The following is a 26713-nucleotide window of genomic DNA, read 5'->3' as shown; positions in this document are numbered from 1 at the left end:
AAATTGCATTTTATTATTATTTATATCTCCCGTGTTTAGCATTCTGTCAATTGACTGGAAGAGAACTAGAAGTCTGTTGACTAAGGGCCCCCCCCACCTTCAAACACTTCCCTGGAAATCAGGGCATGGTAATTGATGTTGATAGTTCTCCAATGCCTTGTAGATGGTTTTAAGGTAGTCTTGAAATGCCTTCAGAAAATTTTAGGACTACTCAAAACATTTCTTTCACAAATAATAACCACATATTATTTTTTGTATAATTACATACATTTTCCTTTTGATGCAGAACAACCACTTTGCTGATTGAAGAGTAATTAATCAGTTACATAATAAAGATAAGGATCTGAAGAGAGAAATGTAATAGATGTGGAGATAATCCTGTAGTCAGTGCAAATGGGTAGCTATACTTCCATGTCTTTCTCATAAATCCTAGATCATCAGAGCTGAAAAGGACCATTGAGATTATTTCTTGCTTCATGATTATGATTATCTACTTCTATGTGAGTCAGAGATTCAGGCAGGGTCAGCTGATTCTTTGTTTTTCAGGTAGCATTTATGTAAGTCACTCAGGGTTGTTCAAATGGTGGATCTGGCCTGGTCTGCAGAACCCAAAAGGCATTTTTCATATGCATGGTGTCTAGACGGGGATGTGTGTAAGGCCAGGCTCTGCTGGGACTCTTGGCTGCTGGGACTGTTGGCTCTCCAATGTGATGACCTCAGGGTGCTGGACATTTTACGTGGTCGTCCAAGATTCCAAGAATGAGTCTTCTGGTGCACAAGACGAAAGCTGCATCTCTTTATATGAATTGGCCTCAGAAGTCATATATTGATACCTTTACTAATTTACATTGGTTGAGGAACTACCTTCAAGGGGAAAGAACACAGTCCACTTCTCAAGGGGAGTAGTGTAAAAAAATTCACAGCCATGTTTTGAAATGGCCATCCTCATTTTAGAGGTAGATCTGAAGCTTAGGAAATGGACATTATTTGTCCAGAAACACCACACAAACTTCACAGTAATGCAGTGATGACTGAAACTCATGCCTAATCATTTCTGTAGCAAAGATAAGAATATTGCTTGCAATGATCACTGTGGTATAATAGAGGCTAAGGTTATGTTTCCAGTGCAAGAGTGCTCACTCTGTTTTTTCTAAGAGAGAAAAAAAAATTGTTAAAATCACCACCAAAAAGAATAAACACAAATTGTGTTCCCTATAGTTATTTTAAGAAAAAAGGTCAAAATTAGATCTGTCCTTAGAAATAAATATTAAGGAAGTGGAATCTGTCACTCACAATATTATGCATATATTCACTAATGTAATTCTATGTCAAAAAGATGAATTTAGGGGCTGGGATTGTGGCTCAGCGATAGAGCGCTCACTTAGCATGGGTGGTTGGATTCTCAGCACCACATTAAAAAAATAAATAAAGGCACTGTGTTGTGTCCATCTACAAAAAAAAAATGATTCTCTCTCTCTCTCTCTCTCTCTCTCTCTCTCTCTCTCTCTCTCTCTCTCTCCTTAAAAAAAAAGATGACTTTAGACTTGACTGGGTATAGGGAGAAATGATATCTGTGTCTTTCCTTAAGGACAGAGAGGGAAAGGGTTATGTTTGAACTATTATTGAATGCTGTTTAACCTAAGAATGATGCAGTCAGAAAAAATCTTATGGAATTTGAAGTTCAATTTAAGAAACTGTGGTCAATACTGGTAATTGCTCCCTAGTCCCATTCTCCCTTTTTTCTCTTGAGAAATAGAACTCTTCTCTTCAAATTTCTCAGAACCCTTGGTCACACCCAGTTAGTAGTTACATGCACTTCAATCTCTTCTGAAGTAAGAGTGTGGTCATTTGACTAAGCTGTTACCAGAGCTCTTACCAGAAAACTGTATATGCAATGTATACAGAAAACTGTATCTATCTATCTATACATACATATATATATTTTTCCTTAGAAGAACAATATTTTGCCATATTTTTACTCTCCTTTTCTTTCTGCAGGCTGGGTTGTCAACTTTGTGTAGAAGAAGACTAATGCTTAGAAAATGGCAGAAGAACCAAGATAAAGGAGCCTGGAACTATAATGCCATGGAGAAGAGCCATGGATTTTTCCTGGAATATAAATCCACTCCGAACTGTACCATAAGAAGTTGTCTACAGTTTGAGTTAACAAATTTAGGCAGGGGTGTCTTCATTGAAGCAGTTTAAACTTTACCCTACCTATTATGAAAATGGAAGAACTCAGGTATATAGGCTTCCAACACAGGTGTTCCCATTTCTTCTAGTTGAAATCACAACTTCAAAAAAGAGGATACAGGAACAGGTGTAAATAACTCTTTTAATTAAAACAAAGCACAGCACAAATTTTAGGCTCGGAAAGGAAAGATAGGTCAGGCAACTCTGACTCTGGTCCCCTTGATCCTCTTTTTTTTTGTGGGGAGACTTCCTTTTTGGTCATTGATGGTACCATTGCGCTGATCCTAATGAAATGTCACTCAGATACATGGTTCTCTAGATTGTGGTGGGTGGGGAGGACATGAACATTTATGAAAGGACCACGGAAACCTACAAAACTGATCTGGCTGTGGTGCTGGAGATTATTCTGACTACATATGAGACGCTGAGAAGATTGTTATATATCCTACACTTCAGGGAGCAGATTACATGTTTTTTGGAAAAAATAGATAAAATTATTTGACAGGATGACTCCAAGAGAAGATATTGATTTGAGAAAGTAAGTTCTAAAATATGAATTCTGACCCCACAGTCATGAATAATCCTCATAAGGAAAAAAATGAGGTTCTGCTTACCTACGCTATAGATTTTGGTATGGAAGAAGATGGCCAAGTTTTGAACATAATAGAGCTGCACAAATCTGCAAAACGGTGGCAGAAGAACAGAAAACCAGAATGCATTAAAGTTGTAAAAGAAGATACAAAGGGCAACAACAACAAAAGGTTTATTTGAATCAGACTTAGTGTAAGGAGAGGAATGAAGGGATAAGTCCAAAAATTAGGGCATACAGTGAGAAATGAACAGATCACAAAGACAAAGCAGGATTATTCTTTTGCATGCTTCTTGGGGAAGTTAAGCAATCTTTCCACAGGAATGATAAGGGTAATGTGGTTAACAAGATGTTGGAATCTTTGTTAAAGGAGACCATGTAAGAGATGTCATGGCCTATTTAAATAGCTGCAAAGATTATAAATGTCATTACTGGGTTTGCTTATGTGACCAAGTAATAACTGCTGGCTATCCTTGGGGAAAAGATGGAGGAAAAGAAGAGAAGTGTCCAAAATTTCCCCAAAGGAGAAAACTTGGGTTCCAGAATGCAGCTAAATTACTATTCACTCTGTATTCTTGGACCACCTCCCCACTTTCCCACTCTACTCTTACTTTGTCTTAAATATCCTGCCTGATCTTTCCTGACAGTGGAAATGGAAATGGGTATAAATTGGCCAGGAGGATTAAGGTTGAGTTTTATAAGCCTAAACAAAGAAAGAGAGATTTATTACAAAACAACCCAGTGTGCCAAATGTTGAAAGGATGGTCAAGATAAATCATTTGGCAAAGCTGATATATTTTTTAATATTTATTTTTTAGTTTTAGGTGGACACAATATCTTTATTTATTTATTTATTTTTATTTTTATGTGGTGTTGAGGATCGACCCCAGGGCCCCGTGCATGCCAGGCGAGCGTGCTACCGCTTAAGCCACACATCTCCAGCCCAAAAGCTGATATTTAAACATTGGAAAAACAAGTTTTAAAGATCAAAAGGGAACAAAAGAAGAAATGGAATTAATTATAGGTGAGGAAACTGGAAGATGGGAGAGAGATTGACATAGGATAGAATGAGAATAGTTGGTACTAGAGATACAGTTGGTACTAGAGATGAGTCCCAAGGGGATTACAAAAACAAACAAAAATGAACATAATAAAAATAAACAAAACAGAAACTAGCTGGCATTCCTAGATTGGTCCTTATGTGCTCCAGTATATGTGCACAGGTGGTACAGGCCAAGCATCAGGGAAGACATCACTATGGAATTAAGTTCAATAGTTTCTTGTCTGATTAAGCAGCCATACTCAACCTACAATAAATTAATTAGGTAAGGAATGAAGTCAGTCTAGTTAATATCTCTGGTGGTGTGTCAGGACCTGTCACACTACCAGCTTTTTTTTAAAAAAATCAATGACTTAAAATAGATGCATGAAAGGTATACATATTAGAACCACCGTAGGTGGTCTATCCAAAATATATAGAAGGCATGGTTTAGTTGTAGGATGACAGATTCACTATTTCAAAAGTCTGTATAGAGGATTAGAAAGGATTCCAGTGATTGGGGTCATTGATTCAAAGATAACAACAAGAGGGATTTTAGGAAGGGTAAATGTTGTGTTGATAATTTTTAGAAAAGTAAATTTTCAGAATAAAGAAGGATTTGATCTAACATATAGAAAATATCATTTCAACACATAATTAATAATGAGCTCTTTAAATTTTTTTGTACTCAGTATTTACACTGAAAGTGCATTTTACACTTACAGAATATCTCAGACTGGCTTCATTTGAACTACTCACACACCATAGAGGATATTAGCTATTATGCTGTACAGCCTAGGTCTACAAAAATATATCAAAAATGTATATCCTGAAGAGGGTAACCATGATTATTATACTCCTGGAAACTGGCAATAGAAATTGTATAAAGGACATGGAGATGTCTGGAAGTAATGTGAGTACTGCACTTGAATGTTGAAAGGATTGTGATGTGAATAAAGAATTCTATTCCATTCCACCCCACCCCCTTCATAGCTAAGAGGTTGAAACCAGGATCACTGAGTGAACATTACTAGGGTTCAGACTTACCATAAAATGTAACTTTCTAGTAATTAAACATGTAAACAGATGAGATTAACTTTAATTTAACCAACATGTATTGAGCTCCATACAAGATACTCTGTTAGATGTCAAGGTTACCGTGACAAATAAGCACATTATAACCCTCCAGTTGATGATGATAGTTACAAACTAACTTTAATATAGTCTGTAGCATGCTTATTTCTAATGTTTTGATTAAGAAGAGTTACTAAAAGTGTTAAAGCAGAGACTGTGGATTGAATCTTGTTGTAGGGGAGATTCTCACAAATGCTTCAGACACTATGCTCTGCCAGTAGATTCAAAACCAGACTATAAATCACGATAAGATACACCTGTATAACAGTCTAATACAATATAAAATGACTGAAAAGTTTTATGAAATGAAATTACCTTTGCATGTGTGATGCATTTTGAGTTTTCTATGCTAGTCTAATCTGGTCTATTTTGTTAGAAATATCCTCACACAAACCACCAAATTGACACTACTCATGAGTTGCCACCCCAAGTGGAAGAACATTTGGTTACTAACTTTTAGAGATCTTATATGATTGAACACTTGTGGCCCATAAACACTATTCTTTGCATGGAATATAGCTGTTAATTGGATTAGAAATGGGAATATTTGACAGTTCCAATAAATCTGAGTTGGGTATCTCAGAGAAAGCATACTTTTTTTTTTTAAACAGAACTAAACTATTTTGTAAGAAAATGTGTTCTTTTGTGATGTCAGCGTATGAGAGTATAGCTATTGATAAAATAGGGTGACATGGGATCAGGTGTGGGTATTGATACAGACTATTCATCTAATTCATAAAAATAACCCAGAGTTGACCATGAAACCTAGTCAGATGGATGGTTCAAACTTAGACTAAAATGTTACCCACTTACAAGTGACCCTACTTTCCCAAGGCTCTGTCAAATTTTCTCCATCTACTCTTTCTTTCAGGTGTTCATATAGATTCCTTAAGTCTGTGTAGACTTACAGTGTGTGTGCCACATGTCTGACTAAGAATTAGAAGTGGAAGTTTTGGATACAGGGAAAAAAGGAAAAGTAGCAAGACCTCAGGCGGAACTATGCAGAAGTATATAGTTCACAGACAATCTGAGCAGAGGTGGGGAAAGTAAAACCTTCACTCAGCTGGAAGTTGTGGATGGGAAACAGATGGAAACTTCCTGAACAACGAAAGAGGGTGTTGGGGTCAGAGTGAACAAGTATGGTACTAGTCATGAATATTAACCCTTGGTTCCATTGTGGCCTGTATTGAGAGACCTCCATCCACAAACACAGATGCTATGGGGCCTGAGATGCCTTTGGATTTATGTCTTCTCCCAGTGTCTTCTACCAAAATACAGATATTATTGGGAAAGTGAAACACCCACTGGTGAACTTATACACACACAGACAAAACACATGAATATTGGCTTTCTTTATAGGACTGTATTATATATTGTTATGCAAGTTACCTTATTCACTTCATAAATTGTGTACATGTGTATTAGCCAGATGTCGCTATAGTGAAATTCTTGAGATAATTAACTTATGAAGAGAAAAGAATTTTCATTTTCAGTTTTGGAGGGTCCCATCTGTACAATGGATTGGTCTCATTATTTTGGGCCTCTGTCAATGCAGCACATCATGGCAGGGGGAAGAAAAAGGGCTGGGGTTCCCACCCCACAGTACCCTTCTGGGTACACCCTATTGATCTAAGGACCTCTCATCAGGCCCTACCTTCTTAAAGTTCTCACCTTTTCCCCAAAGTGTCACCCTAGAGACCATGCCTTTAATGCATAAGCTTTTGGGTGGCGGTGTAGATTCAAACCATAGCAACCTACCTCCAGGTCAATATGTGTACTTGTAATTCATTTTTTGGAGATATATGATACTATAAAGAGTAGAGGTACCATCATTTAGTGATTTATTCTATAATTAATAGTCATTCTAGCTATTTCTATTTTTTTAAATCATAGTTCAACATTTTTCAGAATATAGAAGAAATTGCATGTAGGTTCCTCTAAAACTAGAATATTGCAGAGAATCTGAGTATATTTTTAAAATTTCCAAACTGTTTGATAGTTTCCTAAATTTTTTTATAAGTACTACTGGAAATAAGAAGTTGAAGGTATGAAGGGTCAAAGTCAGGATTTTTGCTTTTAGAACAGATTTCTTGAGGTATAATTAACATAATAATAAACTAACCATATTTAAGTGTATAATTTTCTTAGATTTAAGCCATCATCACAATGAAATTTATCCATCAATTCTCAACGTTTCCTTGTACCCTTGGTCAAGTCTCCCTCTGGCTTCTTCTTCCCTTTCCTCTCACCACTCACCAGTAACCTTGGATTTGCTTACTGTCGTGATTGCTTGTTTGAATTTTATAAAGTTTTACAAAAATGGGATCATACAATCTATATACTTATTTTTATTTGACTTCTTCATTCAGTGTACACATTTTGAGATTCATCTATATGGTTATATATATCGATAGTTCATTGCTTTTCATTGTATGAATATGCCGCAACTTTTTAAAAAAACCAATCACCTATCAATGACTATTTGGATTTCTTCCAGTTTTTGCCTCTGCAGACAAAACTGCTATGAATATTCATGTAAAATTTTTGTGATGACATATACTTTCTTTTTAAAAAAAAATCTTATTTGGTTGTAGATGGAAACATTACCTTTATTTTGTTTATTTATTTTTATGTGGTGCTGAGGATTGAACCCAGTGCCTCGCACATGCGAAGCAAGCACTCTACCACTGAGCCACAACTCCAGCCCCTGGACATAAACTTTCATTTCTCTTAGGTAAATATATAAAGTGGAATGGCCAGATTATATCAGAGAATACTTACTGAGCACATACTATGCTAAGAACCTTGACAAATACTTTTAACACATAACCTATTAATCTTTACGTGATACCATGGGACAAGAATTGCTTTCCCTGTTTAATAAATTATCAACAGATAATAATTGTGCATCTTTTGGGGGCCAGTGCTGTTTTGGTACATGTGTGCACTGTGCATTAATCAACTTAGAATACTTAAGCTATACGTCATCTCATACATTCTTTCTTTGTGATGCAGGCATACAAAGTCCTTTTATGTAGCTATTTTGCATTATGTGGTACGATATGGTTAACTCTAGTCCCCCTCTATATAATAGAATATTAACATTTATTCTTCCTGCCTGAATGTGACTTTGCACCCATTAAGCAATCTCTACTCATATCATAACTACCCTTTCTCTCCTCAGCCTCAGGCAACTGTTATTCTGCCCACTAACTCTATACACTCAACTATTTTAGATTCCAAATATGAGTGAAATCATGTAGTATTTGTCTTTCAGTGCCTGGCTGATTTCACTTAATGTTATGACCTCTGGTTCCATCCATGTTGCTGCGAATAACAGGATTTTGTCAATTTCAATGCGGAGTAGTATTCCATTGTAAAAGTATACACCACAATTTTGTTTGTTTATTCATCCATCAATGAATAACTATGTGTATTCCATGTTTGGGATACCATGAATGGTGTGCTGCAATAAACATGAGTGTAGGTATCTTTTAGTATACTAGTTTATTTCTTTAGATAAATATACAATAGTGGGATTGCTGAATGATTTAATAATTCTATTTTTAATTAAGTTTCATATTACTTTCCATAATATACATTCCTGCCAACAGTGTATTAGGAATCACCTTTCTCTATGGTTTTACTAGTCCTTGTCACTTTTTGTCTTTTCACTGAGAGTCATGCTTATTGGGATGAGATGTCATCTCATTGTGGTTTTGACTTGAATTTCCCTGATGGTTAGTGACATTGAATATTTTATATACTCTATTAGCCATTCATGTATCTTTTTGAGAAATGTCTATTAAGATCATTTGTCCATTTTAAATTGGATTATTATTATTATTTGCTGAATTTTTGAATTATTTATATATGCTGGTTATTAATCTCTCATCAGATAACTATTTTGAAAATATTTTCTCCTATTCCATAGGTTGTCTCTTCATTCCACTGAATATTTCTTTTACTGCAAAGAAAACTACCTGACTTTAAAATAAACTGGCATAAAAAAAGAGACACATAGACTAATGGAACTAATAAACAATACAGAAAACTCATGCATTTACAGTAAAATTTTTTTGTGATAAGTGTATGCTAAACTTTTAAATAAATTGCTTTGCTTTTCCAAGTGGCTATGCCATTTTACACTCCCATCTTCAGTATATGAGAGTTCCAGTTGCTCCATATTTTTGTTAACAGTAGGCTAGGTCAATCTTTTAAATTTTACCCATACAGATTAGATTATAAGCATCTCATTGTAGTTTACATTTGCATTTCTCCAATTACTAATGATTTTAAGCATCTTTTTATGTGTAATTTCCAACTGCTTATCTTCTTTAATAAAGAAGATTCAAGTCATTTACACATTTTTAAAACTATTTTGTTTTACTTTTTGGTATTGGGATTAAACCCAGGGGCACTTTACCCCTGAGGTGTATTTCCAGTCCTTTTTATTTTTTATTTTGAGATAGGGTCTTGTTGAGTTGCTAAGGCTGGCCTTGAACTTGTGATTCTCATGCCTCAGCCTCCCAAATTGCTGGGATAAAATTATTTTATTATTATTGAGTTTTGAGAGTTCTTTAAATGATTTAATACAAGTTATACATCAGATGTATCATTTTCAAGTATTTCTCCCATTAGATGACTTTTCATTCTTTAAAGTGTCCTTTTCTTCTTTAATTAATAAATTATTTAATAAGTTCTCCAAGAGCAAAATTTATTAATTTTTATGACACCAATTATCCATCTTATCCCTTTTATAGATTGTGTTTTATTTCTTAGTATTTCATATTTTTGATGTTGTTATAATTGGTATATAAAAATGCAATTTATTATTGTTTGTTGCTAGGATATAAAATAAAATTGATTTGTAAAGAGGCCGGGGATGTGGCTCAAGTGGTATCGCGCTCGCCTGGCATGCATGCAGCCTGGGTTCGATCCTCAGCACCACATACAAATAAAGATGTTGTGTCTGCCGAAAACTAAAAAAATAAATAAATAAATATTAAAAATTCTCTCTCTCTCTTTAAAAAAAAATGACTTGTAAAGATTCAACTGGCATCCTGAAAACTTGACAATTCACTTATTTATCTGAGTAGCTTCTTTGTAGTTTTTATTGGATTTTCTATATAGATTATGTTGTCTGTCCATAAAAACTATTTTATTCTTCTTTATAGTCTTTTTAGATCTCTGGTTTATTTCACTGACTAAAATATCCAGACAAAGTTGAACAGAAAGATAAAAGTAGCTCTCCCAGTTTTCTTCATAATAAGGCAAAGACATTCTGACTTCTACTTTAAGGGTTATGTTAGCTATCAGAGTTTTCTTTGTGAAAAGGCTTTTATGGATAAATTTAATTTCTGTATTAGATATTCAACTTTTCAGGTAATCTATTTCTTCTATAGTGAGCTTTGTTAGCTTTTCTCATACAATATGTTCATTTAAGTTGTCAACTTTATTTGTAAGAAGTCATTCATAGTTTACCCTTACTATTTTGTTAATATTTATAGAATATCTAGGGTTTGTCATTAATCTCATTTCTGTTGTTGGAAATTTGGGTCTTCTCTCTTTTATTCTGGATCAGTCTGATTAAATCTTTATCAATTTTATTTGATCTTTACAAAGAAAGAGCTCTTGGTTTTGTTGATCCCCTCCCCCCCTTTTTTTCTTGTTATTTTCTGCTTTGGCCTGTTTCATTTCCTCTTTTCTTCTTACCTTCTGTTTCATTTGCTTTTCTTTTCCTGGTTTCCTATGGTGGAAGCTGAGGTCATTGAGACCTTTATTCTTTTCTAATATAAGCATTTAGTTCTTTAAAATTCTCCCTAAGCCCTGGTTTAGTGATATCTCACACATTCTGATAGGTAGTGTTTTCATTTTCCTTTTGATGTTTTTTTTTTTTTTCTTGTCTTCACCCTTTAATCTTGTCAGTGCTTCTTTGCCTGACTTCAGGTGGTTTCCCCACTGCATGGGCTATTCAGTGCTCAGTTAAGTACTTCAGGGGGACCCTCTGCAGAGCTTTGCAATTCTCTCTTACAATACTTCTTGCTCTCTCTACTTGCTGCTCTGTCCTGCGAACTCTGTTCTCTTTGGCTTTCCCTGATGCTCTATGTCTCCTCTATTCAGAGAACTCTGTCTATGTTCCCTTTCCGAGCCATAGTCTTCATTGTCTTATGCCCACTGTCTTAAAAAACCTTTGTTTCATATTTTGTTCAGTGTGTTAGTTGTTTGGGAGAGTAAATCTGTTCCCTATTACTCCACCAGACTCAGAAGCAGAAGTTGGCAGTATTTTGTTACTTTTTACAACCCAGTATTGGATGCTAAAATCAATTTACTGGGTTATTACAAGCATTAAAAAGTGAAATGTTATAGAAAAGAAATATTAGTACATTTCATGTATTAAGGGTAAATAAGTTTTGTTGTGAAAACTTTTATTTTAAAGCTATATGCATTCATGAATGTGTGCATTGGATTGTGATGTAAAAGACATTTCCTACCATACTCATCATCATGGTCTGGCCCTGGACACGGTCATAATATTTTGACCACTGCTGTAGGTACCTCATGGTCTAGTACAGGCAGGACACCATGACACTTAGTTCTCCATCCTTGTGTTGAATGGATCTGGGGAAAATAATCTCTTTCATAGTATCCATCTGAAAAATGTTCATCATGATCCGAACCATGATGAAAGCTATGATCTGAGAATCCCTGAAATGATCTCTGGGAAATAGCTGGTAGGTCTTTTTTTCTCACATATTTTTTAATTAGCACCATTATAATTACACATAATGGTGGAATGCATTGTTACACATTCATACATGCACATAACTTATATATAAGACCGATAAGACCTATAAGTGGAGATAGATCCACAGTTCTATCATTTAAGAAATAGTTATTGATGGTCAATATATTCTACATACTGTGCATGATAGTCTTGAGTTTCCAGCATGAATGAATGGGAGCAATCCCCAGCCCAGTGCTAGAATGTATATGGGTACCAGAGGGTCAGAAAATAAGGTTTTAAGAAGTGTTATGAGAGCTCAGAGCACAGGGATATTCAGAATTGCGGAGCTGAGAGGGAGAGTTAGAGGTCAAGAAAGTTAAATTTCAATTTTAGTTTATGTTTTAAATACACACATTTTAACATCTACTATGTCCTTGAGTTATATCATTGAAAAAATTGATAAAAATCCCTGCCTTTATTTTTCATTTTACTGAGAGAAATAAAACATCTCTCTCTGTCTATATATACATATTCAGTGAGTAATGGTAAATGATCTGTTAAAAGGTCAAAGTACTATTAAATCAGAAAAAAAAACATTCAGCATTTGTTTTTTTTTTTTTTTTGGATTGGCTAACTTCAGTTAGCATTATATTCTCCATCTCCATCCATTTACCTGCATGATTTTATTCTCTTTTAATATTGACTAATATTCCATTGTGTGTGTGTGTATATATATATATATATATATATATATATATATATATATATATATCTCACATTTTTTTATCCACTCATCTACTGAAGAGTATCTAGGTTGATTCTTCAGTCTAGCTATTGTGAATTATGCTACTATAAACATTGATGTGGCTGTGTCCCTGTAGTATGCTGTAAATGCCAAATGTTTTCTCTGATTTAAGGATGCTGTTTCATAATGTGGTTGGGAGTGGGCATGGGAGGATTAAATAAACTCTAGATAGGGCAAAGGGGAGTGAGGGGAAGGGAGGGGGTACGGGGGTAGGAAAGACGGTGGAATGAGATAATCATCATTACCCTAAGTACATGTATGAAGACACGAAGGATGTGACTCTACTTTGTGTACAACCAGAGATATGAAATACTGTGCTCTATATGTCTAATATGAATTGTAATGCATTCTGCTGTCCTATGTAACAAAAATTTTTAAAAAGATCAAAGAACTGTGGACAAAATGTAAAGCACAAAAAGGGTGATTAGAAGTGGGGCAGCCTTTCAAATTTTAAGTAGGAGATACTCAATGGGATGTATTTATTATCAAAAGGCAATATTATATATCTATTCTAATACAAATTCTGCAAATATTCCAAAATAATTAGAATCTTCTCATCTACAATCAGTCTAAAACTGTTCGTCCTTTGGATGCTGCATCACACTCTGCAGCCACTGGGGTACAAATGTGCCATTTTGGAAAATAAATATGGGGTGATATGAGAGATGTGGGTAATTGTGCATAGACTTCTACTATGAATATTCCACAGGGCTTCTTCACTTAAAAGACACTGACAAGACAGATTAAGTTTTACTGTGTGAATTGGATCAAGAGATTTCGCCTTTGACTCCTCTTCCTTGGCACATCCTCATGCAGGGGATGGAGGCTGAGCTGAGGAATGAACTTCACAGTCTGACCACTCAGTGTATCATAGCCCAGTCACTGCGGGAAAGTAGACCTGCAGGCCTTGTCTTTGCAGCCTGCAGCGAATTTTTTTGAGTACTGTTCGTGGATTCCCATGGTTACACTCAGTGGCCGGAGTCTGTATAACAGCCCCGCTAGATGTTTTTCGTTCTCTTGTAATATTTAAGGCGTCACGGAGATCTGAGCATTCATTCTAACCTTTGATTTCTCCATCCTTTCCATCCTCAGCTTCTGCGGACAGATCGGTGACCATTCTCCTGTTTTGGACTAGACCCCAGCCCGTAGCCCTTTCGTAAGGGGAGGATCGCCCGCCTTTTTCCCAGGCAGAAACTCTTGAGAGGTCTGGCGAGTCGCGCATCGGCCAGGCAGGGGCGCGCGCGCGTAGGGCGCCGCTGGTTGCGCATCTGGCGCCAGAGCGCGCCCCCTGCGCAGTGCCCGCCGCGACCCTGGCAATGGGCTGGTGCACCCGAGCGTGCCGGGCGCTCTCTCCCCACGCGGGGGCACCAGAGCCCTCGGAAGTGTCAGGCACTGCGGTTCATTTTCCCAGTTCCCTTTTAAATGACTGCGGAAAAACAGACTCTGGAGCCGCAAATGGGAAGAAGGATTCTCAGACAAGGCTTGCGAATGCCTAGCAGCCATCATTTAACTGCGTCCGCAGAGCAGTTACGGTTTGTCACCCGACCCTTCTGGACCGCCTCATTTGTCCGTAGTGAGAACCTGAGGCTCTGTCCATGCTGGGCTTCTCTGTAGCTGAATGCTTATGGTGCTCTGGGCAGCGCGGGCGCAGGGCACGCGTTCGCGCACACCCGCGCACACGCGAACACGCGCAAGGTACGGCATGGGAGCAGGGCTCGGGGTCCCTGGAGGTGGGCATAGCGGGGAGTGAAGCCACGATCTTGGTGTGGCTGCATTCTGCCAGGTTCAAGAATGAGAGAAAATGATGTGGCGCCACACATCATACAGGCCAGGGTTGCTGCCGCGCATTTAGAGAACCCAATACGCGTCAGGCGCGCTCCCTTCCCCTCACATGTCTGTTTCCCGGGCGTGTGATGGCAGAAAACGGCAGGAAAAAGAATCACTTATAAAAGCTGGAGTTGCATTTGGAGACTCCGCTCCCTTTGCAAAAGCACCAAAAGGAAGACCCTCCAAAACCATCGATCCCCAAATAGGTGGCCCGGAACGGGGGGCAGTGCTCCTTGCTTATCAATGCAGAACACGTTTTGGTGTTTACAATCTTTATTTATTTGAGGGACAGCTGGTTGTTCCTTTTAGGCAGGGTGGGAAAGGAAAACGCAGCGGAGAGGGAGAGGTAAGGGAGGATTCCTATAATAAGAATCAGCGCATTTTTTCAGAGCTGAACCAAGCCCGGTTTCCATTTCAAAGAGGGAGACGGCCTCTACTGCAAATGTAGGAGAGACCGCGGCATGAATTAGGGATCAGGAGGCTTTGAGCGGGAGAAACGGTCCATCTCAGAGGTACCTGGAGCCAAAAGCACACACACACACACACACACACACACACACGCACGCGCGTGTCTACATGGCCAAGATGTGTGCGTGTGTGCGCGCGTGTGTGTGAACTCCCACATGCTACTGCTGTCTGCTTCTGGCCAGTGGCACTGCACCGAAGCCTCTCTTTCCCGCTCGCCCCCAGATTCCCTCCCCTCCCTGTAGCTTTTGTCTGGAGGGTGTTATGCGTTTGTATGTGTATGAGCGTGTGTGTTTTTGGATTTCAGACTAATTTTCTGGAGTTTCTGCCCCTGCTCTGCGTCAGCCCTCACGTCACTTCGCCAGCAGTAGCAGAGGCGGCGGCGGCGGCGGCTCCCGGAATTGGGTTGGATCAGGAGCCTTGCTGCTCCTTCTCTCGCGCTTTCTGCGCTCAGTGCCTGGCGGCAGGAGGAGCCTGGACCCAGGCACTGCCGGCGGGTGTGAGGCGCCGGAGGCCGGGTGAGCAGCGCAGACAGTGCCCTCCGTCGTCTCGGGCCCTCACTGTTCTCCCTGTGGCTGCCGCAGCTGCTCCCCAGGTGGGACGTGCCGTGCCACCTGCCCGCGCCCCCTGCACCCAGTGGTGGTGGTGGATTCTGCAGCATCATTCGGGGCCCCCGTCGCGGAGTCATCGCCGCCGGCATTCTCCGTGTCCCTCTTTAAATGGTCCTTCGCCCGGCCTGTGCAATGGAATCCTATATCGAGGACCCTTCCCTACCTTCTCTTCCTCAGCTTCAGGCTTGGAGAGAGGATGGGCACATTGATGGCATAGAGGCTTCACTGCCATCGTGGGGCAAGTTGATTCTTGGGCCGGAGCTGGGCGCTTATCCATCCACAATCTCCTGGCTGGGGTTGGGTTGGGGGTGAGGCAAGCGCGGAGGGAGAGTGTCCCAGTTGGTGGTAATGGGGTCCTGCGCTTAGTCTTACACGTATCTATTTGTCCTCAGCCCCGAGGTGCGTACCAGATCTCCGTGCGCGTCTTGCAAGGAGTCTGCGCCCCAGAGAGTCCCGGGAGCGGCGCCGGCCGGTTCCCGGCTTGCCGGGCCATGCAGCTGCGGCCACCGTGGAGCTCCGAGCGGCTGTAGCGCCCCCTATGAAGCGGCCCGCGATGCCCCGGCCATTGTGAACTGTGCCACCCGGTGGAATACGTTCAGCCCCGGACACACTTAGCCTTGGATACGATTGACTCTGCGCTCCCTGGACAAGCATCGAGGAGGCGAGAGGGCAGAGAGCGCAGGGGAGGCCTCCCCTCACGGGAGGGGGAAGCCGGCGGGTGCAGCGCAGGGACACGCACTTGGGCTGGCACTGGCCGCTGGGGATGTCGTCCTGGACGAGGTGGCATGGACCCGCCATGGCGCGGTTCTGGGGCTTCTGCTGGCTGGTTGTGGGCTTCTGGAGGGCCGCTCTCGCCTGTCCCACGTCCTGCAAGTGCACTGCCTCTCGGATTTGGTGCAACGACCCTTCTCCCGGCATCGTGGCATTTCCAAGGTTGGAGCCTAACAGTGCAGACCCTGAGAATATCACCGAAATGTGAGTTCCTAGTGCTGTTCCTTCTTCTTCTTCTCCTCGACCATAGGTGTCAGGCCCGCCAGACCGGTAGGTCCTGGATGGGAATATTGTCCCACGTGTGGGGAGAAGTCAGAGAACAGGGATGGGTCATCTGTCAGTTATCTGTTTCACTGGCTTGAGGCTGCCAGGGCAGGGAGAACTGTGACACTTGAAAATAAGTTTTATATATTATATGTGTGTGTGTGTGTGTATATACACACACATATACATATATGTATGTATATATATATATATACACACACACACAACTTTATATTATATATCAATAATATAAATGTATATGATATTTTCTTTGTGTAAATTCCATATGCATTTTATATTTCAAAGCTTTATTGGGCGTGCTTTACACACTCCATATACAATAACTTAGATTTGGGCACTTCTGTTTTGTAAAATGCTGTATGTATGTTGGGTTAGAGAAGTTCCAGTAATATTTACTAGATAGGATGTTAAAATAATTAACTGTAAGAAATCTGTTGAAGGAAGTGAAAGTCTCTCCCTTAACATCTTTCTCTGAGGTTTGGAGTTAACCAATTTCCCTTTTCATTTCATATATCAGATTTTGCTTAGGAGATTGCATCCAGAGATGGCCTTGAAAATGATCTGTAAGAGGAGAAGTTCTGAGTGTTGAAATGCACTCGCTCAAAAGAGAAAATGTGATCGTTGGAAGCCTAAAAGCCTAGTCTGATTTAATTTGGACTTGACTTCCCAGAGATATGATTTTGAGACCATTTGGATTATAAATCTTAATTGCCCATTGAATAATTTTCCAGAACTGGGATGGATCATAAAGCAATGTGTAGTACTCTGATGAATGCTGACTTTAGCCTTGGACCCCTGTGGCTCTGGAAATGTTATAGCTTGTCCTGGCTTGATGGAGAAGCAGAGCTATGTATTTCTGTTCTCCCCTTTGGATGCCTTGTGACAAATACATTAGCAAGCAAGAACTCACCAGTCCTTTCTCTAGCATTCCTAGGTCACCTCTCCTGATCCGTGTAGAGGATTGTAAGGCAAAGTTTCTCCCGGTTTTCTTTACAGTGTTTGACACTGAGATAGGCAGCCCTGAAAGTAGGGCTTGGGCTGTGGCCTTCCGGTTGGCGAGTGCGCATGCATTCCCTCCCCCACACACCCAAAGGCACATCCATGTTTCTGCCAACGTAGTCGAACGAGATAACCTGTTTTTTTTTAATGTAAGTAAGAGACCTTTCTAGTCTCTGTTGCCTGTTCTGCTGGTGATGCTCATGTTGTAAGGCTTGGGCAGAAGGAAATGACAACAGAGCAGAGGGGAATGTGCAGGCCTGGCATAGCTAAGGTATGCCGGGAGCAACCAACCGTGGGGCTGAATCCAGGATGCCAGAATCTCAATCTTTTTGGCAAGGAGAGCAGAAGCTGGTGGTGGGGAGAGGAAAAGGGGGTGGGCCCCAACCTTACTGGCCTTGGGCTGGACTGGTGGAGACTCACCAGGCTGGTCCAAAGAGCCTGTGGCCTTTGTCTTTTTCATGAGATGGGGTGTCAATAGTCAGATGGAGGAGGCCATATGGAATTCAGAGCCTCTCAGACTGTTAGGAGACCATGGAAAGTACATTTGTACAGTTAGATATTAGTTTTCTTCTTTGTGATTGTTTTTGAAGTCTGTATTAGGTGGTAGATGTACACTGGAAGAAAGAAGTGAGGTATGGCTGGCTGGCTGATGGATTTTTCACTTTAATTTTTTTTCACTTTAATATTTTTAAGTCCATCATTTGAAAAGAAGAAAATAAAACAATCTTTAAATTAAAAACATTATAATTTCAACTGTGGAGGTCTTAATTGCCTGAATGTATATATGAAGTCAACAGATTTGGGCAGAGCTTTCTTATATTTGTTCTCACAATTGTTGCTTCTTTAATATAGGATGGTAGGTTCCCACCTTTAGGCTTTTTAAAGTGGATTTTTATAATATTTATTAAAGCATTTGTCACAGTCATTCATTTTATCATAGCATTCCCGTATATATTCTAATTTTGTTTTTCCCCTTCTGATTTGAACACCTGTTGGGATTGGGGGAGTTGAGAGGCATACAGGGCTGTGCTCAGGATGGGGAGTTGGGTTAGTAATATTAGGCAGGGAGAAGGAGATCCAGGAGAAGGTTTGTTTGTCTACTCTGTCCCTCAGCTGTGGTAGAGTCCAGTCAGTTGGTCCCTGGTGTATTTATTTGTAAAATGTATCACAATACTTGTTTGGAAATTATTTTGAATTCTGCCTTTTTGATCTCAAAATGACATTAGCGGATGAGCTGGTTTCATGCTCAGTCTTATATGACACCATCTGTTCTCTTTTTCTTACATATTAATATTTGCTTGAAAAGCTTTGAAATTCTTGGCCAGTGGATACCAGCTACAGTTGGAACCAAATTATACATTTTTAAAATTTTGTCACTGGATGCACTGATATTCCTAAAATGACCTGTCTTAAAGTTATGGCTCACTGGTGTGTAACTGAAGTTACATGTTTTTATTTTTTGAAAATAATAATATGTAATAATGTAAGTAAGCACTCTGTCATTAGAACCTGCTATTGCAGTTTAACAGATCATTTTAAAATAATGTATTTTTAGTATTTACATATTGAACCACTGTGCCCTTAGGGCTCAAAAGGAGTCAATGGCAGAACATTTTAAAAATATGTGCATAAATTAATTAAAAGGTAGGACACTTTTGTTTTTGCATGCATATTTCAAACTAAGCTGACATTTTGTTGTCAGAGTCATTGCTTGAACTTGTTTTGTTAAAAATCTTTCCCTCACAGTATCTCTCCTAAATTCTTTACACAGTGAAGTGATATGGAAGGAGCTATATCTATCTATAGATTCATATCATGCCTGCTCAACATCACATTGCTAAGTGGTAGCTCCTGCTTTTTGGAAATGGTTGTACCACAACAGTGCTACGTTAAAGACAATACCAGTGTCACATGTGAGTGGAATTCAAGAGTGTGAAGCTTGTGTTTGGAATTATGTAATTGGTCATTTAAGTCCCAGTTGTATCAAGTGTCAAAGTGGATTGCAAAGGACTTGTTCTGTCTCAACCAAATTGTAAAAGGCTTAGTTAAAATGAGTTATGGATTTTTTTTTACTGTGGTAAAAATCATACTATAAAATTTACAGTCTTAACCATTTATTTTAGTGTACAGTTCAGTAGTGTTAAATATATCCACACTGTTGGATAAAACATGCATTTTATATTTCACATGTTTTAGGAAGGTCGAAGGGGATCTTTTTGTGAATTTCTTGGATGGTCTTCTGGAATTTGGGGATAATATTTGGAAATGAGGCTTATATATTTTTTTCTCTGAGTACAACATAAATAGAAGTTGCAGCTTCTATTATCAGAGCATCTATGGGCAATTTATTGTTGGCTTGGTGAAACATCTGTAATGTTATGCTGTTAATACATTGATTTTGGCCTTTCTCTTTAATAAGCTTTGCCATTGCAATTAATTGTACTTAAAAAAAAATCCTGACATTCACAAGGATTTAGTGAAAAGCATCAGTTTTTATTACTCTGATGTTTACTTCTGAGCTCTTCCACTGGGGATTCTAGAACTTTGGATTGTGTTTTTTGTGCTCTTAAGAACCATGCATTTACATTTTAAATGTGGTTACATAAGCCACACTAGACTTGTTAATAAATAAGGCAGTCTAATTTACATCATTCATTATTTAATACAACTTTCAAGCTGGAGTTGAAAATATGCTGTCTTCATAGTGGAAGTATTTTATAGACTTCAGCTCAGCACAGCACAACCATTTGGAGCCTTTTTAGTTTCATAGTTTAATCTCTGCAGTATGGAGATTTTTGTCACACTGGGCAAAACAATGGAAAAGCCCAGTAACCCTTCTGACCCTATTTCTCCCACCTCCCCCTTCCATCACCCATCATTGACTGTAGAGGAAAATGTGTTTGATTTTTTTTTCTTCTCTGAAAAGTGATATTTCCTTATGGGAATTCAGAGCGCTAGCTTTAAGAGAAGAGCTTGGGTTATATGTTATTACAAGCAAGTAATGGAAGGTTGAAGCAATGCGGTCACAGCTCCCTCGTGCTGAGTTCAGGTCTGTTTAAGATCCTTCACTGTTTCTACCCCCATAAATGTCTTTGTGTGACTATTTCAATATTTTCTTGTAAAGATGTTTTCTGAGTTGAAGAGTTGGCTGAACAGCTGGGAGTTGAGGTTTCTTTCTCCCTACAAACATTTTCTATGATTTCTTTGACCATATCTAGGTTGTAGGAGTATAAAACCTAGAGATTTTGTTTAGCTAGAAAAGGGGAATTGAATTTTCTTTCTTCCTTCCTTCCCCCCCATCTCTCCCTCCCTCCTTCCCTTCTTTCCTTCCTTCCTTCCTTCCTTTCTTGCCTTGGGTACCAAGAAAGTATCCCTTGTTTTAACCTATTACTCATCATTACTCATCTTGCCTGTTAGGGAAAGTTACATTATCAAACTATTATTGAATAGTGTACACTGACATTATCTTCAGGCTAACTTGACACTACTACTTCCCTAGAGTTTTTGTAGGTTCAAAAAGTATTAGGTAGATGGTGGCATTGGCTATTCTGCCCCTAGGAGCAATGTCAATATTTACTCCATCTTGATGTCTACAGATCAATAGGAGGATTTGGAGGAGAGATATTTAGGCATGCCAAATTTTTACTTGCTTAATGTATATGTATGACAGAGAGGAGGAAAAAAAAACCTGAATCTTGGCTTATTAATAGTTGATTTATCATCTTCATAATCTACTTGGTCAAGCTATTTTAAAACACAGATCCTACTCTCCAGTCCTAAATGGCAGAGATCTGAGCCTTTCAGTGACCTGATAATTTTAGCTCTACATTTGATTGCTGATCGATCTCCATTAAAAAAGGCAAATATCCCACATAATCAGGGTGCTTCTCACCACTTACTTTGCTCTCTGGAGTGTCCAAAGGACTGGAAAGTCATAAATATTGATCTGAGAGAGAATGAGTGAATGTTCCTTTATTTATAAAAACCCTCCAAAGAAAAGTAATGCACATACACTAAGTTCTGTCTTTATTCTTCCTCTATATTTTATAAATAAAAATGTGGAAACCTGGAGCCATGTGACCTGGGAGAATGTCCCAAAGATACCTCCAACTTGCTGCCTGTTCTTGAATAGCCTCCTACTGCCTTTGGTCAGATGTAAACCGAGAGCTTTGGATTTGATGTTCAGATACTTTTCTCCTGGCTCTGAAGTTCCATGAGGCTTCAGCTAGAAAGATACTGAAGTATGTACATTAGCTGAGAAGGAAGGAGGAGTCTCATGGTGCTCAGAGTCAGGAAGTATGTGAATTCGAACACCTTTGGTATTATAGTGCTGCATGGGCATGTTTTCAGTGCCTGCTCTGAGCTTCCCTAAACTGTGTCATTTTAAGTGACAGCTGCTAACAAGGCTGGTGGCATGCTAGTAAGGGGCTAACAAGCCCAGGGTCACAGGGTCACTGTTCAGAAGGGTCACTCGAAATCAGGACCTCAGAAAGAAGAGGACCTTAGAAATGATCTGCTCCAACCTCCTCTTTGCAAAAACCTAGGACAGTGAGAGAGTTGCCTGAGGCGATGGCTTATTACATGTCTCGAAGGGATTAGAAGCTTTTTCCTAGAATCCACAGATCGCTATGGCCTCTAATTTAGGTCCATCCCCTCTATTCCTTGTCCTCAAAGTGAGTGTCTTAACTTCAGTGCACCATTTGACAAGTTTCAGCAAGGGAAGATAAGCACAGGATGGCTAAATGTGTGCAGACCTATCATTGTGTGAGACACAGTAATTATAAAAAGTGCATGAACCACGGATGCAGAAGCAATGACTTTAAATTTGCACAGGAAGCTTAGTTTACTATAAATGATTTTTTAAAAAATTTTAAATGTTCCGCTTTAGGCAACTCTTGCACAAAAATTGGGCTTCAAGAAAAAGCTCTCATGAGTTGGCAACAGTGAGGGATACTAACTTTGTGCCTGCTGTGCCATCTTGACTGATTGGCATTGAAGGGAGGGTAGAGAACACAGAGTGGAATGTTGGTTGATATTCCTCTGGAGTCTTTGCCACAGCCAGGGGTGGTTATGTGAATAGAGGAATTCACAATATCTGCTAGCTCCTATGAAAAACCTGTGGACAGGACAGAGCACTTACTTCTTCCTGACTGTTTTTTCCCCCTGACTTCCCACATGCCCTGAGATTAGTAATTGATCTCAGCACCTGAGCCCATGAGCAGACTTCAGGATTATTAACCCAGAATTCATTCAGCTACCGTTTTGTGTGTCATCCATAACTTTTCTAGTAAGAACACACTTCTGAGACATACCTCTGGTTTCAGCCAGGGCTTCTCCCCTGGGACCCAAAAGGTACTTTAGAGGGATCTACTTATTTAGGTTTAATACCTCACTCTGAAGTAGGTGGGACAGACTTGACAGCTCCGAGGGACTGTCAGGTTAGTTGGTTTGCCTGAGGCTTTCTGGTCAAGCAGACCGTAATTAGGGATAGTACTCTATCTAGTGTCTTACTTAGAGATCTGTCTCTAGTTGCTCCAATTTGACTTCAAGAGCCCAGGCAATTCTAAGAGAGATCTGGAGATTTAAATAAATTTCCACAGATAAATATCGCGGCAGTGGGAAGGAGGTGGGCTGGGACTTCACCTCATTCTTTTTCCTTCCATCATTCCCCACCCCCCTTGACTTCTACTCAGCTCCTTTGCAATCTGTTACACTTTTTTGAAGAAAGACATAATTTGGGTACCTTGAGTAAATTTGCATCTTATAGAATAAAACTATCAATCACACACGATTTAGGGTCCTTTTATTGTAAATGAGGACCAATTACTTCTTCGCACTTCATCTTTTCTTGTAATCTTGACATCCGAAGAATCCTTTAAAAACACACACACACATACCCACACATCCAGAAGGCTATTTGTGTTTGTACCATGTGTCTATGAATATATAAATCTATGATAAAACTCCACTCCATGTGCTTCTTTTATCTTAATTATCTTGAATTGTAAACATTTCCTAATAATTGAAGCCTTGCCTCCTTGAACTACTCTTGATTTTGTTTCAGTCGTTCTGGAGTTCTCTTGGCAGGGACCTGATGAGATGTCTCCTCTGAGTGAAGTATGTCAGTGTTAGTGCATCGACCTTGTTAGCCAACCTGGCTGTTCAGAGACCCATTGTGCCTATCTTCTGATTCTTTGATTGGTTTCAACATAAATGAAAAAATGTAGTCTAAACCAAAAGATACCAGAATTTGGGGTACTAAAACTTTCTAAAATAGTAGTGCAATTTAAAAAGATGGGATCTTTTAAACTTATCTTCTGAAGCTTTGTAGCAGGGGCTGTTTCTACTTAAGTGTCCCAGAGTCCTTTGTGTAAGGGAGAAGAGGGTCCTATGTCTGGCACACTGACTCTTGCTCACTGTAGGGTGAGTTGCTCCCCATCCCTGGTCTTGCCTTACTCCTCTGTGTCAGGTGTGTGCAGGAGTGGGGATGTTGGGTGAGTCAGCTTGGCCCGATGACCTCTGAATGCCCCAGCAAGGTGTGATTAAAAAAGTAAAAAGAAAAGAAAACCAAGTCGGTGTCTCAAAAACAAACTCATCCCCAAACCAGAGTACTTCTTTTCGTTTTCTCCCTGTTTGCCTACAAAGCTGCACCTCTACTACCCAGACTCAAAGAATGATGTAAAAGGTTTTGTTCCTTAGATATTTCTCTTCCATCCCCGGTGCTTTGGTCTGAATGTCTGTGTTCCCCCTTCCCCAGATTCACGTGTCAAAGCTTCATTCTCAGTGCAGGGCTGTTGGGAGGTGGGATCTTTAGAGGTGATTATGTCATAAAGGAGACACCCTCAAAGATGGTATTAGTTACCTTATAAAAGAGGCTCAAGAGAGCTCATTTGTTCTTTCTGCTACATGAAGACACACTTAGAAGGTGCTGCCTTTGGAAAATGGGTCCTCACCATACACTGAACCTGCTGGTGCCTTGATCTTGGATTTCTCAGCCTCTATAACTATGAGCAATACATTTCTGTTGTTTCTTAATTACCAAGACTAAGGTATTTTGATTTAGTTGAACTTGAGCTGGTTGAGTTTAACACAGGAAGGTGACAAAGTATAGGAACCTGTTATAACTGAACAGAGCCTTGGACAGGAAGATGGGATTTTGAATTTGATATACTTTGGATGTGGTTTATCCTTGAAGGTTCATGCACTGGAAAGTTCATCCCCAGTGTCTTGCTGTTGAGAAGTGTAGGACCTTTAATAGGTGGGACCTAGTGGAAGGGGATTAGCTCATGGGGGTTCCACCCTCATTAATGGATTCAAGTCTTTCTGGAGAGACTTGGTTAGATCTTGGAATGAGTTAGGTCTTGTGGGACTGGGTTATATACCAAAGTAGTGGGGTTTTTATAAAGCCTATTAGCTTTCCTTCTGTCTCCATCTCACACACTTGCCTCTCTGTATACAACTGCCTCCCCTCTACATTGATGCCATGAGGCCCTCACCAGAAGCCAAACAAATGGCCACTCCCTGCTGTTGACCCTGCAAAACTATGAGCCACATAAATTTTCATATAAATTGCCCAGCCTCATATATTTTGTAATAGCAACAGAAAATGGACTAATCCAAGATTCATATCCATATTCCAGCAGTATTAAGCCCTGGGATCCTGGATGACCACTTGACCTCACCAGCCCGTGTGTCCTCATCTTGATCCTGGCAATTAGGAACTAGATGGGTGCTAAACCCTAAAAGACCCTGTTGGTCCAAATCGGTCAGTCACTGATGTTTCTAAATCTTGTGGGCTCTTTTCATATAAGTAGACCACCTTTGTTTCACTGAACCTGGCTTAAATAAGGTTATCAGAGTGGTGACAAGAGACAGGGATCTGATATAACTGAAAGAAGCCCTGGGTGGGGAGACACTAGTGTTTCCTTTTCTGTTCTGGAATTCACGCCTACCTCAACAGAACCTGCTCCAGTGTTCTTTGTGGCTAGGCAGCAGAATTATGGCCTGTGGGTTTTCTCCAAATCCAAGTATTCACCTCAGCCATCATCCATCCTGGGCAGCAGCACTTCCATGGTTTCCCACTAATAGAAACAAATTATAGTTTTTTTCTTGGAGATAGTTCTCTCAACATGTACCATGTACCTGCATTTTAAGCAATTGTGTCAGCTAATTCAGATGTTCATATCTTATCGAACACCCACCACTGTGTGTCTGTTAGCAACTTTTTTTAGTCCATGCCTAGCCATCTTCCATTGATGAAGCTCTGGTAGGTTTTCAACTGGCCTACCTTTTTGGCCTACATCAGCAGAAGATGTCAGTGAGATCAAAATCTTGTTCTGTTGATCAAGTTTTCTTTTCTTCCTGGTTGGAAAAATTTGCCACTTGTTTCCTGATTGTTGTATGGGCTGGCAGCCATCTAAATCAAACCATGCAAACATTAGTTCAATCCCACGACTGTTAGAGAGGACACTGGGATGCTATAGACAAATAGAATAGTTCACCAAGGCCAAAAGTTCCTGAGTAGCTTGTATCTAGTGGAAGAGATGAATGCATACACATCTGAATAGTGGGAGGCATTGATATGTAGATTGGATGTGTACAATCCCCCAGTTCTTACTATCTATGGTAGCAGTAACCCAACTGAGTTTTATTGTTTTCTTTCTGTCAGATGATTTTTGATGTTCTTGTGGCTACATCCACTCATATTGCATTGGTGTAAGTTACAAATATCTGCATTCAGCCTTCCTTTTGTTTTGGAAGGAATTGGAGAGTTGGAGGATCTTTTAACTTATGTTAAACACCCTACCTCCATTGTAGATCTCATCCTCTTGAACTTTATTTTATTTATTTTCTTTTGCCTCCCCTGTATTTTCAGGGTTTTTTTTTCTATCATTCAACATCTAAAGATTGGCATTTAAGTAGGACCAGGTCTCTCCCATCTTGAAAACATTTTCCTTTAGCACTGTTCCCTCTCCCCCCCCCCGCCCCCACATTTCTCTTTAGTCACTGCCTTTTCCACTCTCCTTTCAAAGCTAAATCTTGGAAGACTGATCAGTATTCAGCAAGTCTATTTCCTCACCTGCTAATCCAGTCTCACTCTACTGCTTCACCAAATTCACTCCACCATAGTCCCCAAAGACCTTCATGAGGTATATTCTGCTGTCCTAATCTTTATTTGACTTCTTAGCAGAGCTTGGCTTCATTTCTCACTTCCTGTTGAAATGTTCCTTTCCTTTGGTCTTGGGGTTCCCACCCCAACTCCCTATTC

At 39.7% G+C, this 26713-nt stretch overlaps 1 protein-coding gene across 4 annotated transcripts in view; it reads left to right on the top strand.

Moving 5' to 3' along the window:
• Window positions 1-16092: 16092 nt before the first annotated feature.
• Ntrk2 (neurotrophic receptor tyrosine kinase 2) overlaps window positions 16093-26713 on the top strand; it is a 352936-nt gene continuing 342315 nt past the window's right edge. For all 4 annotated transcript variants that reach the window (XM_077797810.1, XM_026410618.2, XM_026410617.2 and 1 more), the window contains exon 1: window positions 16093-16365. In XM_077797810.1, the coding sequence (XP_077653936.1) occupies window positions 16154-16365 (212 nt within the window). In that variant the 5' untranslated portion in view covers window positions 16093-16153. The remainder of the gene's footprint in view (window positions 16366-26713) is intronic.

The sequence above is a fragment of the Urocitellus parryii genome, chromosome 4 (assembly GCF_045843805.1).
Source record: "Urocitellus parryii isolate mUroPar1 chromosome 4, mUroPar1.hap1, whole genome shotgun sequence".
Lineage (NCBI taxonomy): Eukaryota > Metazoa > Chordata > Mammalia > Rodentia > Sciuridae > Urocitellus > Urocitellus parryii.
The sequence above is the reverse complement of the archived record's forward strand: the minus strand, read 5'-3'. Positions and strand labels throughout refer to the sequence as shown.